Raw genomic sequence first — 18,923 nt, forward strand, 5'->3', positions numbered from 1 at the left:
AGTTTTTGGTGAGCTACGCGAGTTTATTTATAATTAGAAAAAATATTTTGCAATATCTGAAATTGATGGCAAATATGCGTTCCGGGCAATGAATGTCTGTGTTTTGCAGTTTTGAAACCTTTGTCCTCCTTTTCCGAACAAAACGGGGACTATGCAACACTGTGGCATGCTCGATATTTTTATGGTACGGTTTTAAGGTGTATTAATACGATTTTCATCTAAACTTTGTTTTCACGCCCGTAATAACAGACTTTGAAAGCCATACTTAAAAACCTCACGCAACAGTGCGCCATCTAGTGAGACAAAAAACGATAGCCCTCATTGACCTAGTCCCAAGCAAAATCTGTACTATTGGCAACAGATAAACCTAGACTAGGGTAGAGGCGAAGATATTTTCATACATAGGCAGGCATTAGGGGCAGATATTTTCATACAAATATCTGCACCCCGAACGGGGATCGAACTTGGGACTTTTGTAGTTAGGTTTAACCCACTAAGCTATCGTCGACCGTCATTTCATGTTGTTTATTATTGTTTTCCATTTATTACCGGCACCGTCTACTAAATTGCAGCAAAATATGTTTATTTTTCTCATAATACGCCAACATTCGTCACAACATTTCCCGCCCGATACCCAATCACAGCGCCAGAAAAACCATTAACATTATAGTTAAGTTTAAACCGATATCAACCTTAATATAAGGAAATAGCGATGTTTTTTAGCATTGTACATGGCAGATAAAGCTTTGTGTATAAAGAGCTGATTTGTACGGAAGTGTACAATCTGTCGTCGGTCCAGCGAGTTACATTAGATAAGTGACCAGGCTGAATAACCAGCCAGTAGTGTTCGGACGTTCTGTTCAGACGGTAGTTCAAAGAATTTTAAGAAGCAATAATGTACTGTGATTGTCCTGATTTCGGCCGGTGCTGCTTTTGCATGCCGTTAAGGAGAGGCGTGCTGACTTTCGGATATTTGAATATCGTAAGTGATTCTTATAGGTACCTACACAATGGTTTGATAAAAAAAACCGTGGTAATATTTTGCTGAGCAAAAATTTGACCGAATGAAAACTTTATCAAAATAGTTATGGCAAAACGGCAGGATCCCACTAATCTCATGCAGGTCAATCTGACCACGGGAAAATGGGTTGAAATTTATTTCCAAGGTAAATCAAAACATACTTTTAGACGACCAGATGGCCTAGTGGTTAGAGAACCTGACTACGAAGCTTGAGGTCCCGGGTTCGATTCCCGTGTCGGGGCAGATATTTGTATGAAAAATACGAATGTTTGTTCTCGGGTCTTGGGTGTTTAATTGTATATGTATCTATATCTATATAATTATATTTATCCGTTGCTTAGTACCCATAACACAAGCTTTGCTAAGCTTACTTTGGGACTAGGTCAATTGGTGTGAATTGTCCCGTGATATTTATTTATTTATACCAAATATAGTAGATTGTTCAACAAAGGACTAAAACAACCCATAATGACAAGAGATGTTTAGCCACCCGAGCACAGCGAGGATGGCAATAGTCTGAGTGTCATTATGGTTGTTTAGTCTCGCGTTAAACACTCTACTTTTCACTTTGAATGCGAGGAAAAGAAACAACGTTCTGTTCAAAATTACAATATTACTTTTAAGAAACGTACGCTCGACTGACTAATGGACATCTATTCAAAATTCAAATAGCAAAAAATTTGTTACGCGGTTTTTCTTTTCTTTTATTGTTTTTGAGCTTTAAATGCTTGCATATTTATCCAACAGTTTCAAAATTGAAAACTATTTAAAAACTGATTGGACTATGCATAATAAAATGAATTAATCCTTAATATAATTGAATAGATTCATATTCGTAATCATTAATTGGGTTTCACGAGATTAAATCGTATTTTTTTTTAATAATTCCACGCCCTTAATATCCTCCTTTCACAAACACCGTGATTGACTGTTTAGGGGTTTCCAACGTAAATAAAAAAAAAACTTGAATCCATAGAGATTAATGAGGAGCTTTAGTCCCGATATGCAGGGACTAAAGTGATATTTTAAGAGCATGCAAAGTGAAAAATATTTATTTAATAACTATGAATTTTGTTACCAAATAATTGTAATTTTCCTTAAAATGTAAATGTGCAATACAATAAAGCTACAAAATTTCCTATTTCACGTTGCTTGTAGCTGTTAACCTTCGGGATTACCAGTTGACTAAAATGATGACAATTTCAAGCAGAAAATTGGCATCATAGCAATCTAGACAATCACCAGGCTTGCACGATGCGGTCTGTACATTAAAAACGTTTTAACGCCTCCACATCCATCCTCTTATCAGTAGGTACCTAATCTTAACCTCGGTGAACTTGAGAAACATAAACAATAAACATCTATAATGAATCGCCATATTTTTGTTCCTCGTAATGGGGGCCTCGCAGAACATTAATACAATACATAACAAAAAAAAGGTTGCCTGGAAGAGATCGCTCTTAAGCGATAAGGCCGCCTATTGCTCACCTTGTAATTTTAATAATTTGTTTTCTGTATCGCTTACTATGTCTGGTGTACAATAAAGAGTCTTTGTATTGTATTGTATTGTATAACAATTGAGTATCGCATTTTCGCCGGTCGCGTAGTTAAGGAGGTTCAAAAAACTGCACTGATATTTGCCGACACAAGTTCCGGTAACACCACACCTTGCGGTGTGAATTCCACACACAATAAATGATTCTGATTACTTCGGTCAGACTGCTTCGGTAATCCGCAATATCTAGCCAGCATAATAGCCTGAAAAAATGAACGAAATACTTTCTGAACTTTAGACAATCTCGCACCAGAGGCCTATTGTCTAACACACTTACCCCCTGTTGTCCATTGATTAAATTTATGTGATGGATAAATGTGAGGCCGTCTCTGTTTGTTTTCGTTCAAATAGATGGAGACGGCATTACATTTATCCGTCAAATAAAATTAATCAATGGGTGGTGTAACAGCCCTTAGAATCACAATAGTTTTCACCACTTCTTTCTGTCACACAGTAAGACGAGGGTAGAAAAAGATGGTAAATGCGATTGAGAATTAGACAATACGCCAGCCTCTGGTCTACACTGTCACCATCACCTTCAGCTGTGTTGTACTAAATAAACGTTTTTATCTATCTATCTGTGCACGTCTACAACTGGGCTTGGACTCAGTAGGCTTGGACCCTAGAAATAGAGTCGTGTTAGATATATACAATACAAGCATTGTTGTGTCAGATACTGGTGCTACTGATTGTATCCACGGCGAGCATGTAGGCAGGTATGTAAAGACTAATGATTGTTGAGGAAGCGTAAAATGTATATTAGGACCGAATAATCACAGCAAGTGGAAAAAAAATGTATCTGCCCTGCCCCTATACCTTCCTTAGCTAAGAGATGTGATTGGATGTATTTAAATAGAGAAAAATCATCTTCGAACTAAAATAAAAACGATTCAATATCAAATTGATTCCTTTATTCTTGCAGTTATTCTCCCTATTCATGGTGGGCGTGTACAGCTACTGTATCCACGAAGGCAGCAGGGAGCCGACCCTGGTCTACCACGGCTCTGTGTCCATGATCGCCGCCGAGGCTTGCCTGTTCGTCTACTGCGTTGAGATCGTGTTCAATGCCCTGCTGCTGTATGGAGCTCACATGGTGAGGAGTTATTAATATCTCTTTAATGCAAGGGGTCTACATTAGTAATCAACAAGTCACCGGAACTGAAGAGCTGACAGCTTCCTTGGATAAATAATTAGCTTAGCTATTCAAAGAGGAAACGCTGCCAGCATCTTCGGGACTTTGTCTAAGGGGGCTACGGATCTATTGAATAATATGGTTTACATAAGTACATGTGCGGAATTACATTTGAAATTTACCACGAGCTTTGCGGTGAAGGAAAACATCGTGAGGAAACCTGCACAAACCTGCGAAGCGATTCAATGGTGCGTTCGAAGTTCCCAATCCGCACTGGGCCCGCGTGGGAACTATGGCCCAAGCCCTCTTGTTCTGAGAGGAGGCCTGTGCCCAGCAGTGGGACGTATATAGGCTGGGATGATGACATAAGTACAGGCGCGAATTCAGGCCTCAAAAAAGGTTGTGGTCACAGCTACCCGAAAATCGGTCAAGTGCGAGTCGGAGTATGAACTCGCCCATGACCGAACTCATGCATGAACGACTTTTGAATTTTATTATTTCCCTTTTTCCGCGCATCAAGACATTGAACATCCAATCATCTCGATAGACCGTGAAAGTGTGTCCGTCACAAGTCTATTAGGGTTGAGGGTATGCCCATCGTGCCGATTCGTGCCCACAACGGTGCATCCGCCCTTGCATAAGTAATAATAAGTATGTCAAATTTCAAGTCAATCCGAGTATAGGAAGTGGCTCAAATTTCAAGTCAATCCGACTATAGGAAGTGGCTTAAATTTAACTTGCAAGATTTGATCCGCTCATACATACATTGCAAGTTAAATTAAATCTTGTATTGAGCCAATCACAAGCAAGACTGTTACGTCAAATGGGCCTTCAGGATACTAACGCCATCTAGCGATATTTAGCTTGTCCAGAAACCCTCATTAAGAGCGTTTATTCCTACTGAGCTGGCAACGTTGCGTTTTTGTTAGTTTGTCTCGATTATTCCATAAAATTTGAATGAAAATTAAAAATGTTGTCTGATAGAACACTTCTTAATACATAAGTTAATGTATCTACTCCAATAATTATTCGTGATAGACTTTATATTCTTTAAAAACGAACTAATGTTTATGACCGGGTTTTTAAAGAAAATAAAAGTCTATAACGAATAATTATTGGAGTAGACACATTAACTTATATATTAAGAAGTGTTCTACCAGACAACATTTTTAATTTTCATTCTATTTTTATAAAATAATCGAGAAAAACTAACAAAAATGCAACGTTGCCAGCTCAGCAGGTATAAACGCTCTTAAATCTTTGTATTTTTTTTGTCAGGGGCTGTAGGTACTTTATGAACTGAAAAAGGTACCTAGACCTAGTCAGCTGATCTTTAGAGACGTACGAAACTACGGAACCCTCGGTCCGTTGGTCCGACCTGCCCTTGGCTGTTTTTTTTAACCAAGTAGGGTTAATAGCCATACACTGTTGTATGAATGCTATTGCCGTGATTTCATTGGTGGAGACCTGTGACCCCAGATAAGCATCTATCTCTCTTCCAATGCAAAAACAAACATGTTTTTGTTGATAAAATGATACGGTCAAGATGCTTTCTTAGAACTCAGTAAAAACTTTACGAATAAGTACATTATTTATCAGATGGTTTACATTCACTAGAGTGATTGTGTTATAAGTTTGACCGCTATGTGTGTCTGTCTGTCTGGCACCATAGTTCTTAAACGGGTGGATCGATTTAAATGCGGTTTTTTTTAATTTGAAAGCAGGTTTTTTAGCAATAGTTCTTAGACATGTTTCATCAAAATCGGTTCAGACGTTTTTGAGATATTGAACTTTGAAGTGACAAAGTCGGGGGTTTTCCTACTTTTTTTCCTTGATTCCATAGTCACTTTGAGTGAAAGATGTAAAATGAAATGTGAAAATGAATAAAACACCATCTCAGATTTTTTGTCAATGACAATAAATCAAACTGTCATTCATATCATAACATAACGCGCGAACGTAACCAACTTAAAAACTGTCATTCATATCATGACGTAACGAACTTAAAACAGTTGAAAAGCCCTCGGCATTGTCATTTCAAAGTTCACTATCGCAAAAACGGCTGAACCGATTTTTATCAAACATAGCTAAAGCGTAAGGAAGCTCGCTTTCACCTCCCCACGGAACTCCTCAGCAGTTAATGGCATCGACTTGAAATTTGGTACGAAATATTAGTTTGGATGACAATGCAATTACAGTCAACAAAAAAGAACAGTCAGCAATGAGACGATCCTGACTGGACCAACAGGATGTCACTACCAGGTTATTATACTCGTTTTTTACCAGATTTACATAAGTATGCCAAATTTCAAGTCCATCCGACCATTGGAAGTGGGTCAAATTCAACTTGCAAGATTTGACCCTCTCATACATACATACATACCTACATACATGATGACACGATGTTCCTGCGCTCCGACTTGTGGCCGGAGGGCGTGGTGTTCCGTCGTTTTAGGGTAGCGATGAAGACGACGTTCAAAAATCTCTAAGTAGTTTTTTTGTATGTTTTTCTTTTGTATTTTTTGTGTATGATTTGAATTTTACAGTGCATTAGTTTTCTAACTGTAATGCTTTCATTTTTTTATTGATAAATAAATAAATTGCAAGTAATTTTACAATAAGAAGATAATAATTAATAACAATAGAAAACCTAGTCAAATAACTCGCCCCTCCCCATTCCCGCCACAAAGGTGCCCATAACGCTCGCGGCTTTTCCACGTTGGATAGTTATTGCAAGTTAAATAAAAGCTTGTAATAAAAATTATCATCAATTATTCGTAGACTTTTGGTAAAATCTGTAATATTGTTCTAACGTATCGTCTTCTTGTATTCCAGAAAAACGTGTTTTACCTGAAGATATTCTACTACTTTGCCATCGTGTCAACAGTAGCGTCGGTTCTGGTGCAACTCCTGGACTCCTCAGACATGTGGTTCCGCATCGCATTAGAAACCGTTGCGTTGACCTTCGCTGGACTTTGTAAGTTGGAGGAAATACTACTTAAAATTACTTTGGCCACCGTCCCTTAGGGTTTACACACTTTTGGATTTGCCGATTACGTATTGTATGCTGAGGGATACGAAATTCGAAAATCGAAGTTCGTATCGTACCGTCCATCTCGTCGTGTTAAATAAAATTAAAGTCAGCGGAACGGCAAGAGACGAAGTTCGAATTTTTAAATTAATAGCAGTATATTCGCCGAAATTACGTCCGTGTTGGCGTAAAACCTAACTTCGGTCAGGCGTTAGCCGAAATTCCTCGACTGACACGCCAAAACGAATTGGAATAGCATTAGGTACAGTAATTTCTGCGCTTATGGTATGTTGTATCAGCCAGATTTGACGGAATTTAAAATCAGGAGCAGAACTTTGGTCGCGTACTTTCAAAACAATCAAAGACAAGAAAGCATAAGACTCAACAAAATTACCACCACTTCCACACAAATCAAAGCGTGTTATATAAATACCACTATTACAAACGACTCACACGTTTCAAACTATAAACGGTTCATTATCACAGCTGTAGGAAGCATAAACTTTGCCAAAAAAAGATTTACATACTGTGAACGTATAGGTATATGTTGTACGTACTGAATGGTAGCAAAGTATCAAGGTAAAGTGTTGTTCAAATGATTTTGTTTCTTCCAGGTCTGCAGTTATACCTTGTCATCCTTGTAAGGAGTCTAATAAAGAAGCTAGCAGTCGATGGAACTCATGTCTACGAAAACCAACTGCATCAGATCGTGACCGGAGAAAGGAAGATCATCAATGGCATCTATGATACCAGCACCGTCGTACCTAATGACGTTTAAGGAGATTAAGACTTAGAAGTATTTATATTAAGGTCTAAGCACCGAAATTCTTTGTGATTACGCGCAACACTGTTTCCATCTTTAGCTACACATTTGCCAAAATTACATCACGTTTTAGCGTGTAACCGAATTTCGGTCAGACGTTGATCGTAGTTCCCCGACTGGGCGGCTACTACAAAATTCGAAAATCGAAGTTCGTATTGTACCGTCTTGCTCACTCTCGTGTTAAACAATATAAGCGTGAGCAGAGGCCGTATTGCCTAACGTGTCTGACGCTCGTGATCGCAATCAAATGACAGATTTGGCATACAAAAATTTCGGCAAATGTGATGCAAATACCTAATAGAAATAGTTAGGAGACGTAATGACGGCAAATTTCTGTCGTATGATTTTCGCATTTACATCAGGTGTTATACTGTGTTAAGTATATCAGCTGAATAAGTCGGAACGTAAAACTGGGTGCGTAACTTCGGTCGCGTATCTTCGGCATAGTGTCCTAAGGACACTTAGGGACGTGGGGTGACATGACAACTCGATTGCCATTGGGTTGCAAAATTTACGTGACGTCAGGGATGATCCGAAGACAGTTTACTCATGCTTCTGTCACTGCTACGAGTTTCGATTCTTGGTAAAGTTTATTTTTGTAAACCGTAATATTAAGTAAGGCTCGTTACTTACTGCAGGACGGTCCTCTACAGTTTTTTTAATGTACCAAATACTGGTACGCTCTTTGAGATAATATTTTTTGTTATACTTTAAAATACTCCAATGAAACTCATATCGTACTTTAAGTAGTATTTAATATTTATTGTGATTTCTAATTTTAATTTTATTTTTAGTAATACAAGTAATATTTTTCATGATTGAAGTAATTATAACAAGTTGAGAAAAACGTATTGTTTCATTTTGTATTTACTTTTAATGCCTTGTCACATTAGATTAGGGTTAATGAACAAAATTACAAAAAACCAGAACCATTCGTAGGAGGATGCGTTGCGAGGGTCATGTTTCCACTAGAGCTGCGCTGAGCGAGGATAGTTTATTTATTGAATCAGGCGTTACTTTGCGGAGGTCCATCCATATCAATGAACTAGAAGAATTTCCTTGCTCACCCGCGACCTTACGATAGCTAAGCTTATAATATGCTTAAAATATGCGTGTTCATGCAGTTCCTCCACCTCCACACCTGTAAGAACACACACAAATCACACAAACCCATCTATCACCACCACCACACCACACTGACGCTAAAGCGGGCGGGGAAGCCGTGGTGGCCTAGTGGTTTGGCCTATCGCCTCTCAAGCAGAGGGTCGTGGCTTCAAACCCGGGCTCGCACCTCTGAGTTGTCCGAAATTCGTGTGCAAAATTAAGGCATCGTGAGGAAACGTTCACTCACCTGTGAAGCAATTCAATAGATCGATCTTCTGCTCAGGCATAGGTCGACAACGGTCTTTTATTTCAGTATTTTTTATAATGGCAATCCTTTGAATCCAAACTCCCCCATAAGTAGTTACTTCTTACCTCAACTATGATCACAAACTTTAATACACAATAGACAGTTTTTAGTTCACAAGGTTAGGATCTCGTTTACGGTCAAACGACGTAATTACTCGTAAAGTGGCCAGCATCATTGTGAACTTGAGTTTAGAATGAATACATACGGTCACTGGCCAGTTCCAAACAGATGGCTGTATGTGGTATTTGTTCGTGGCTGGTAAATAAAAAGAAAAAAACTATTTGACTTTCGAAATGTATTTGGAAATTCCGAAGTTCACGAGATGTTGTTTTTTTGTGCCGTTACGTTATGGAATTATTGCGTTGGGATATTTAAGTTTGGTAAGAATCTTTGTTTTTTTATACTTTGATGTTCAGAATTTACTTCTTTTGACCTTGGAGATAGTTACAATATTTTTTCGGAAGTCCTGTGATTAATAGTTATTTGTGCCACATGGGAGCAAAATGGTGTATTTATGGCGAGGGCGTACATTGAATCCAGAATGTAGCGAAGGATTCTACAATAGAATCTTGAGCGTAGCGAGGGATTCTAAAGTAGAATCCTGAGCGTAATGAGGGATTCAAGTGTTAACGCCCAAGATGAAAATAATTTTGCTCCCGAGTGACTCATACAACTTTTCACACCGAGCATGAAGAAACTAGAAAAAAATAAATTATAAATATTATTAAAGAACAACCAGCATAGAAAATGGTGTGGCTATACAATTATCAACTTCAAAAAATGGCATTTGCAATAAAACACTTACAAAAGCCTTGAACAGAAAAGTTGCACTTTGCTCCCTCTCGTCAGGGAGGAAAAGTTACTTTTCTGAAGGAGAGGTATAATTTGTAATAATAACTAAACTATACAGGCTTTTGCAATATTCATCGTCTGCGTGGACCTCTACTTCGTGTTTGGCTATGAAGTCTCCACGTATACTTATGGGTTCTTTCGAGGCACCTTTTTCTTGACTGAACGTTGGCTGATCTTCGTCTTGTATGCTGTTGAGATAGCATTCATTGTTGTGCTTATAATTGGCGCGCATTTGGTGAGTTTTGATAGCTTGGTATGTAATTTCTCAATATTATTTACAACTACACTTTACTCATAGCTTCGCATGTATAAACTATTACATTCGGCAGTTGAATCGAAATATCGGGATTTTGCTGAACACCATGAGGATTCCCAAAAATTAAGTTATGGATTTTATTAACGTTTGCATACAAGACACTGGCGCCAAATTTCATTTTTTTTATTTATTCGACTGGATGGCAAACGAGCAAGTGGGTCTGATGGTAAGAGATCACCACCGCCCATAAACATCTGCAACACCAGGGGTATTGCAGATGCGTTGCCAACCTAGAGGCCTAAGATGGACCTCAAGTGCCAGTAATTTCACCGGCTGTCTTACTCTCCACGCCGAAACACAACAGTGCAAGCACTGCTGCTTCACGGTAGGATTAGCGCCTACCGTTTGAGATTTTAAAATTTTCTCTCGACCCCGTAGGAATATCAGGATAAAAAGTAGCCTATGTGTTATTTCAGACGTACAGCTGTCTGTACATCTAATTACATCCAAATCCCTCAAGCTGTTTTAGCGTGAAAGAGTAAAAAACATCAAGACGAGGATCGTGGGTTCATACAGCCTCACAGCTCTGAGCTTTTCGAAAGTTGTGTTAAATTACAGTGCGCGTCTTGCGGTAGCCACTATGGCGTGTGCTCTTGGAGGAAGGACTACAAATTATCCCGAAACATGATTAAAGACTTGAGTTTTCCGATTTATTTCACTATATTGCCACGTTTTTATTTACAGAGGAACCATAAGCTGATGCTGGCGTATTACTATTACGCGATAACTACAACCTTGGCGGCGTTTGCAAGCTTCCTCTTCGTCAGTATTAAGCACGTGCACTTGACACAAAGCAGCATCGATCTCGTTGATGTTTCTATCATGTTTAGTGGCATAAGTAAGTACACTGATCATCATCATCATCATATCAGTAGGACGTCCACTATTGGACATGCCTCTCCCATATACCTCCAGTTGCTTCGGTTGGGAGCGGCCTGCATCCACCATGAACCCGCGACGACCAGGTCATCCATCCATGTCGTTGGTGAACCTACGCTGCGTTTGCCGATCTGCGGTCTCTATTCGAGGACTTTTCGGCTCCAACGGCTATCTGTTCTCCGTGGGCTGCCCATTGCCACTTCAACGAGCTAATTCGTTTCGCTATGTCGGTGATCGTTCTTCTACGTACGTATCTCATCATTTCTGATTCGATCCCGAGCATAGCTTATGCAGTTATAGCTTTGCAGGTGGTACGACCTTGTGCAAGGTCCGCCCGGATTGCTACCACTATCTTGCTCGCTTATCCTGCCGTGAAGCAGCAGTGCTTGCATTGTTGTGTTTCGGCGTGGAGAGTAAGACAGCCGGTGAAATTACTGGCACTTGAGGTATCCCATCTTAGCCCTCTAGGTTGGCAACGCATCTGCAATACCCCTGGTGTTGCAGATGTTTATGGGCGGTAGTGATCTCTTACGATCAGGAGACCCACTTGCTCGTTTGCCATCCAGTCGAATAAAAAAAAAGCTCTCTCTATAGCTCGCTGAGCAACTTGGAGCATATTTACAAGGCCTCTACACTGATACCACAGGGCCATTCTGGGTACCTACGTGATCAGGCAACCTATCTGACTTAATCATACATAAGCTGCTGATAAACTTAAGCATTCACTTGTAATAAGCATTCTAGGGAGTTACATTACAGGTAAAAGCTCACAAATTAGCAAGTATTTACTAGCCGCGCATTGTAGCTAGGGTTGCCACACGTTAGGATTAGTCCGGACATGTCCGGATTTTTGAACCTTTGTCAGGATTGCGGCCGGACTTGTCATGTGTCCGAATTTCTAGAATTGACCTTAGAGAAAAAAAAATCGTAGCAATGTTTGGCTCTATGCATGACTTTATTAATTTATTCATTGTTAATTTCGACATTATCTAAAAACGGCGAATGCGTGATATTCTGTAACACGTAATTGCTCAAGTTTGTCAGCACCTATAGGATAGCGTTTCGAGGCAGTAGGGTAAAGTTGGGATAGATGCCACACTCCACACTTTTTCAAATAACTTTATATCTCTTACTCTTAGTACGGTTCACTAATGTTTCGCAACTAACGTTTGGCAACCTGATTCATTTCGCAACTGTCTAATATTTCTGAAACTGTAAATATTTCAGGACATGATTGGTTATTTGGAGTCTTCAACTGTATTTTTTTATTTCAACTCCAAAATTGTTACTTTTACGGGTATCCCGTGAAACCATATCGAAAATACAAATGAGACATGTGATGCGTAAATAACCAGAAAAAGAGACCAGCGCTGGTAGGTACACAGCAATTTCGTGCTGCTATAAGCACTACACATGCTCAGGACGTTAGACTTAAATTTTTCCTACATACCTATCTGCAGGTTGCTTATTTCGACTACGCTACTTCGCTCTCAGCACTAGCGAGAGATGTCAACTCTCATCGGGAAAAGTCAACCCATTTCGAACCAATACTAACGCAAGGTCAAATATGAATCAAAATTGGTTATTTTTGTATTTTTTATTTCAACTCCAAAATCCATCCAAAATCCATGTCTCAGTTTGTATTTTCGATATGGTTTCACGGGATACCCGTAAAAGTAACAAATTTGGAGATGAAAAAAAAAACACTCCAAATAACCAAATGATTTGATTGCTTAGTAGCGACATCTCTTGTTGGGTGAGCGGTTGGTTCCGAAATAATGTTGACGTCTCTCGATGAGAGCGAAACATAGATGTCGCTAGTGCTGCTGCATAAGTAGCGTAGTAGAAATAAGCAACCTGAGATATGTATGCATAGGAAAAATTCGTGTCTAAATTCCTGTCCAGCGGTGGTGTAGGGGTTATAGCACGCAGCACGGATTGCTGAGGGCCTGGGTTCGATTCCCAGCGCTGGTCTCTTTTTCTGGTTTTTCTGTGCATCCATGTCTCAGTTTGTATTTTCGATAATATTTCAGGATTTTTATAACACTAACCTAACCTAACCTAAAGGGTTCTACTAAATATTTACAGTTTTAATTACCACAAAAACACACCGCATCACACTGCAGTGCTAGAGTCCGGAGGCGAGAAGAGATGGATCCGTGCTATCCTCAAATCAGGCTGAAATGGATTACGTAATGATATTGCAGTTGTGTTATTTTAGTAATGGATGAGCTCATTTCAAAAAGCTTAGACTATAATTGGTTGTTCCAGGTACACAAATAGTTTCGTTTACAGTATAAGTCACTTCACATGTCTATAACATTGACGTTATACTTAATATTATTTTTCAGTTTCACAAGTTTACCTGCTTCTGCTGATTCGAAGTGAATTGCGAAAACCACGCGAAGCGCTCCGCTACGTCAACCACTTAGCGGAGGTGACTGTGCAACCACATACCCGGGAAAATGGTTGCAACCCCCTATGAAATAAAGTAAATTAATACAATAACGGAGTTTCATTAGGTCCCTGTAAATATGTACCATCAGCCAAATATGTGTTCTACTACCCTAAAGTTGATAATCGTTTACATGTCATAAAACAATAATGCCAATAGCCGTGTCTTTCAACTTGAAAGTTCAACTTTAATGACATATTTATTTGATAGGAACTTGTTTAAAAATTGATAGACCATTTATTTGGCTGATGGTACATTTATATACACTTTATTTTATGAAATGATTTAAAATGAATGTTTGTATGTTTTTTGTTACGTTTTGACGCCTGAAGTACTAAATCAATCATGACGAATTTTGATGTTTAACTAGTTAGCTTAAAATATTTCTTGTTAATATTAATTTGTCACAATCGTTAGTAAATTACTTTATTTTATTAGGATTGAAGTAATTAAACGAGTTGAGAATGAAATATTGTGTTTACTCTTTAAAGAGCAGTAAAAGCTAAAGTAATTAACATGATAGTCAAAAATGTATCGCTATAATTATTGCCCGCCAAGCCTATATGGGCACTAGGAAAGGAGCTAAGTTTAGAATTAAGATTGGTTTTTTGGAATCTTTTCCAAAAAAAACAATCTTAATTTGATTGCTTAGTAACGATATCTCTTGTCCGGTGCCCTTAGTGTAATTTTTCGGTTACAAAATACGTCTCGATCGCGTTCGCGTTAAAATCTCAATTTGTATAGAAACACGAACATCGCAAACGTTCCGCTAGAGGCGCTGTTCGTCTTTCCATATAAATTGAGATTTTAACGCGAACGCGATCGATACGTATTTTGTAACCGAAAACTTACACTAGGGGTACGGGTGAGCGGTTAGTTCCAATGGAGTGCCGAAAAAGTTTCTCGATGAGGGCTACGGCATAGATGTCGCTAGCGTCACTGCTTAAGTGACTAAGTAAGAAATAAACAAGCTGAGATATGAGGTGCATAGGGGAAATTCGTGTCGGTACCGTTGACCATCAGTGGTGTAGCGGTATAGCACGCGGTACGGATTACCGAGGACCTGGGTTCGATTCCCAGTGATGGTCTTATTTTTCTGTTTTTTCTGTGCATCTATATTTCAGTTTGTATTTTCAATCTAAGTTTAGAAGTTAAAGGCTACCTATACATGAGGTCAAAATTATTAAGCGGTCGTAACTCACTAGTGATTTTAATGCTCTAATGGATAATAAAATGGTTCTGTTGTACCAGTCATCATCAGATTTCAGACCTGTCAAGGTGATCAAAAACATCGAAACATGAACTCGAATACCTTGAGAATAGAGTGCATATTCCGATATTTTTGACCACTTCGGCCGCTCCAAAATATCTGATGGTGACTGTACAGCTTCCCAAAGCCCTGCATAGGTATGTAATAAATTCTTACCACGATTGCATCGCAATACAACAAAGTCCCTTATGTACAGTAATTTTCACAATGTCAGATCAGAGCCCGTTTACGGTTAAACAACGTAATTACATGTAAGTGGCCAGCATCATTGTGAACTTGAGTTTAGAGAAGGAATTCAGACGGTCACTGGCCAGTTCGAAACGGCTTGTTGAATGCAGTCTATGTTATTCGAGGCTGGTACCTAAAGAAAAAGGAAAATTCGGTTTGAATTAGGAAATGTATTTGGAAATTCCGAAATTCACGAGATGCTGTTATTGTCTGCCGTTACGTCATGGAATTATTACATTGGGATACCTTTATTTGGTAAGTTATTTAAAGTAATGTGTTGAAAAGTTTATATTCCTTTGATCTTTGAACGACATGTGCAAAATATAGAACTATCTACTCCAAATATCACAACTGGAATCGTTTTTTACAAGACAACATCCAAAAACATTTAGTAGTTTTGTACTTTAGGATCTGAATCACATAAGCAGGTACAGTCGAGGTCAAAGACATGCTTACACCTTAGTACCTTGTCACTCTCACTTCGTGTTTGAACTTTTGTATAAAATGTACAGTAATTAATAAGGTACTACAATGTAAAGATATCTATGACTATTCTTACGTATGTAGCGTAACATCACACAATAGGTTTCCCAGTACAGAACCTATTCCCATTCTTTACATCCACCTTAAAACAAATAACAAGATAAATAAAAAAAATATCATTCCTGCTCGCTCTCTTTCGCTGGAGTGATATAATAGTGTTTTTGGAGTCGGTATTTTTATTTACTTGTATGGTTTTTTAATCACAATCTTTGCACTAACTCAATACTTGAGCAAATAACTCCGTTACAGAGTTGGAAAATTAAATATATAGCATTTTAGCTCGTATGACATTTCTATCCTTTTATTTTATAGTTCTATGCTGATACTCTGATCTGGTCCTCAGGCCTATTCAATCTACATTGTCTGTGTCAACCTCTACTTCGAGTTCGACAAAGAGCTCTCATCGTATGATTTTGGGTTCTTACGAGGTGCCTCCTTCATCGTAGAACGCTGGCTGGTCTTTCTTCTATATGCTGTCGAGATTGCTTTCATTATTGTGCTTATAATTGGAGCGCATTTGGTAAGTTTATATATCTTTCATGACACAGTTTAACTAGTTACCTACAAGCATACATAATATTATATAACCAAACATTGAATTGAATTCCGTTCAACCGCTGAATTCAACATATTATGAGGTTTCATTACATACATACAAATACACATTCGTTAAAAATGCTGAAGTTAACCTAAGCTTCAATGAGGCGTCCTCGACGCCCTGTGACGAAAAGATGGACAGACAGACGAACAGCAACACATCTATAGGATTCCATTTGTCACCAGTCATGTACACAACCCTAAAATTAGGATATGTACCTATATCTACCTGATATATATTATACATCAGAGTGAAGTTAAATGAGCGCAAGACATCGACTATCTTAGCAAAAATAAATTGGAAGTTGAATAAACTTGAAATTACGAAAATACTTCATTAATAAACGTGTCCCTATTATTTAGAAATGTAAATAGGGATGGCCCATTGCCCCTGTAGATAACTGAGCTATGTCAAGCAACATGACTGGGAATTATTTATCAGTGTTTTCCCGGTCGTGTTGTTGGAATTGCCGCCCACTAAGGCCACAGCGAGGCGCGTGAATCAGCTTCTAACGAGATAAATTTGTTTATTATGGATGCGGATAACAACTACTAACGTTTGGAGAACTTGTAGGCAAAACTTATTAACCGAGCGAAAGCAAATTTGGGCAATAATGCTTTTGTCTGTCTGGCTGTCCGATTTCCTATACAGGATGCATTATTCAACCGATTCTCGTGAAATTTTATGAGCATTTTTTGGCGGAAATATTTTTGTAAAGAAAGGGGGTTGTAAGGTGTACAGTAAACATTTATTCAATTTTAAACTATTTAAAAACAGACTAGTGTGGTCAGCAGCTTACATCACAGTACCACTATCTATAGTTATAACTGACTTATTCTGGACATGCCGATCTGAAAAAGACTCAAAAATATCGATTGGTAACTAGGTGACCTCATGTGATTTCAAACGAGTGGCCGTCTTTTCTGGATACCAACTCTCATAGCCATGCTCCTTGTGGAAAGCGTAATGAGATATTTGTGCATTGTTTTATTCAAAGCATGATGCTATAGCTTAAATGACATGAGAGATGAAATGAATAAGTCAATATCAGTGTGAAGGGTTCTTTGAATTAAGACTTATTTGAGATATGGTTTTTTGCATTTCACGAGATCCGTTAACTGTGAAAGCATTATGTGTTTTTGAATTTTGGCAACTGATTTCACAATAAAAATTTGCTGAAAATTACTTGATTTTAATAGAAATCAAATTTTTAAATAAAATGTTTACATCTTCTTATTTTTATTTACAGAAGAAGGAGAAGCTGCTGGTGGCTTATTACTACTATGGGATAACAACGACCTTGGCAGCGTTTGCAACCTTCTTCTTCCTTACCGTTAAATATGCGCAAACAACCCACAGCACGCTCTTCGCCCTCGATCTTTCTATTATGTTCAGTGCCATAGGTAAGAGCGCTGATGAAAATACAGTTTATCTAGCAACAAGCTACTCAATCTTATATCTTTAGACGACCAGATGGCCTAGTGGTTAGAGAACCTGACTACGAAGCTTGAGGTCCCGGGTTCGATTCCCGTGTCGTGGCAGATATTTGTACGAAAAATACGAATGTTTGTTCTCTGGTCTTGGGTGTTTAATATGTATTTAAGTATGTATCTATATCTATATAATTATATTTATCCGTTGCTTAGTACCCATAACACAAGCTTTGCTAAGCTTACTTTGGGACTAGGTCAATTGGTGTGAATTGTCCCGTGATATTTATTTATTTATTTAATCTTGACTAAAGTCGACTAAAAGCTTCCATAACCATCCATCCCAGCCTATATACGTCCCACTGCTGAGCGCAGGCCTCCTCTCAGAACAAGAGGGCTTGGGCCATAGTTCCCACGCGGACCCAGTGCAGATTGCATTTGATTGTTTCCACAACCATACTAAAATAAAATTATTTTCATACCAACTTTCACGCAAATTCTCTGTGGTTTAAACGTGTTGAGGTAACAGACAGAATTAATGACAAACAAACACAGTTACTTTCATATTTATATTATTACTAGCTGTAGCTCCCGAGTCCGCCAGCGAAGAATTCGTTTATTTATCGCTATCTAGCGGAAACTATGCAATTTCTAGGATAAAAACTAACCTATGACCATTCGAGGGTTTCACATTATCTTAATACTAAATGCTATCCAAATCAGTTCAGTCATTTAAGCTTGAAGTGGTTACAGACATATTTATTTATTAATCAATAATATAGATAACAGACAAACAAACAAAGTTTCTTTCGTATAAGTATAGAATAAGAATTTGGTACCAATTTTTTTTCAGTTTCTCAAGTTTACCTGCTTCTGCTGATTAGAAGTGAGTTGCGGAAACCGCGCGAAGCGCTCCGCTACGTCAACCACTTAGCGGAGGTGACCGTGCAACCACATGCGCGGGAAAATGGTTTCAACCCCTTATAAAATAAAATAAAGTACCTAATACATATACATTGAAGTTTGATTGTCGTTCATTGTTCTGACAGGGTTTTATTTACCCGGGGGTGCAAGAGGTGCACACTTAAAAAAGTCGGCCAAGTACGAGTCGAGCCAAGCACAGAGTGATCCTTACCTATTAACATACTGTAGATCTCTCTTCCTAACTAGTAATATAAAGTACATAGCCGTTGCCCGCGACTTCGTCTGCCAATAATTCGTTCATGGCTAGCTCGGGGGAAAATATAGATTTTTCAAATAATAAAACCGGCCAAGAGCGTGCCGGACACGCCCAAAATAGGGTTCCGTAGCCATTACCAAAAAATTAAGTAATATTTATCTAAGGATTTCGTATTTTGTACGGAATCTTCCAAGTTTAG

General features: G+C 38.5%; 3 protein-coding genes across 3 annotated transcripts; all 3 read left to right on the forward strand.

Moving 5' to 3' along the window:
- Positions 1-775: 775 nt before the first annotated feature.
- LOC141429525 (uncharacterized) lies at positions 776-8,409 on the forward strand. Its single transcript, XM_074089864.1, has 4 exons — positions 776-982; positions 3,499-3,669; positions 6,544-6,685; positions 7,354-8,409. The coding sequence occupies exons 1-4, from the start codon at positions 896-898 to the stop codon at positions 7,515-7,517; spliced, it is 564 nt and encodes a 187-aa protein (XP_073945965.1). The 5' UTR covers positions 776-895; the 3' UTR covers positions 7,518-8,409.
- A 659-nt stretch (positions 8,410-9,068) lies between these two features.
- LOC141429526 (uncharacterized) lies at positions 9,069-13,834 on the forward strand. Its single transcript, XM_074089865.1, has 4 exons — positions 9,069-9,353; positions 9,884-10,060; positions 10,826-10,979; positions 13,372-13,834. Exons 1-4 carry the CDS (start codon positions 9,267-9,269, stop codon positions 13,503-13,505), a joined length of 552 nt encoding a protein of 183 aa, XP_073945966.1. The 5' UTR covers positions 9,069-9,266; the 3' UTR covers positions 13,506-13,834.
- Positions 13,835-15,019: 1,185 nt separating this feature from the next.
- On the forward strand, positions 15,020-18,558 carry LOC141429369 (uncharacterized). The gene is made up of 4 exons (XM_074089657.1): positions 15,020-15,228; positions 15,860-16,036; positions 17,364-17,517; positions 18,398-18,558. The coding sequence occupies exons 1-4, from the start codon at positions 15,142-15,144 to the stop codon at positions 18,529-18,531; spliced, it is 552 nt and encodes a 183-aa protein (XP_073945758.1). The 5' UTR covers positions 15,020-15,141; the 3' UTR covers positions 18,532-18,558.
- The last annotated feature ends 365 nt before the right edge of the window (positions 18,559-18,923 follow it).

This window comes from Choristoneura fumiferana, chromosome 7, assembly GCF_025370935.1.
Source record: "Choristoneura fumiferana chromosome 7, NRCan_CFum_1, whole genome shotgun sequence".
NCBI lineage: Eukaryota > Metazoa > Arthropoda > Insecta > Lepidoptera > Tortricidae > Choristoneura > Choristoneura fumiferana.

Bases quoted from the DNA above. Each gene is read 5' to 3' on its own strand.
- LOC141429526 (XM_074089865.1), top strand. From the start codon at position 9,267: ATGTATTTGGAAATTCCGAAGTTCACGAGATGTTGTTTTTTTGTGCCG. The intron at 9,354-9,883 runs GTAAGAATCTTT...TAAACTATACAG, and splicing joins CGTTGGGATATTTAAGTTTG to GCTTTTGCAATATTCATCGT. The intron at 10,980-13,371 runs GTAAGTACACTG...ATTATTTTTCAG, and splicing joins TATCATGTTTAGTGGCATAA to TTTCACAAGTTTACCTGCTT.
- LOC141429369 (XM_074089657.1), top strand. From the start codon at position 15,142: ATGTATTTGGAAATTCCGAAATTCACGAGATGCTGTTATTGTCTGCCG. The intron at 15,229-15,859 runs GTAAGTTATTTA...TCTGGTCCTCAG, and splicing joins CATTGGGATACCTTTATTTG to GCCTATTCAATCTACATTGT. The intron at 16,037-17,363 runs GTAAGTTTATAT...TTTTATTTACAG, and splicing joins TTATAATTGGAGCGCATTTG to AAGAAGGAGAAGCTGCTGGT.
- LOC141429525 (XM_074089864.1), top strand. From the start codon at position 896: ATGTACTGTGATTGTCCTGATTTCGGCCGGTGCTGCTTTTGCATGCCG. The intron at 983-3,498 runs GTAAGTGATTCT...TTATTCTTGCAG, and splicing joins CTTTCGGATATTTGAATATC to TTATTCTCCCTATTCATGGT. The intron at 3,670-6,543 runs GTGAGGAGTTAT...CTTGTATTCCAG, and splicing joins TGCTGTATGGAGCTCACATG to AAAAACGTGTTTTACCTGAA.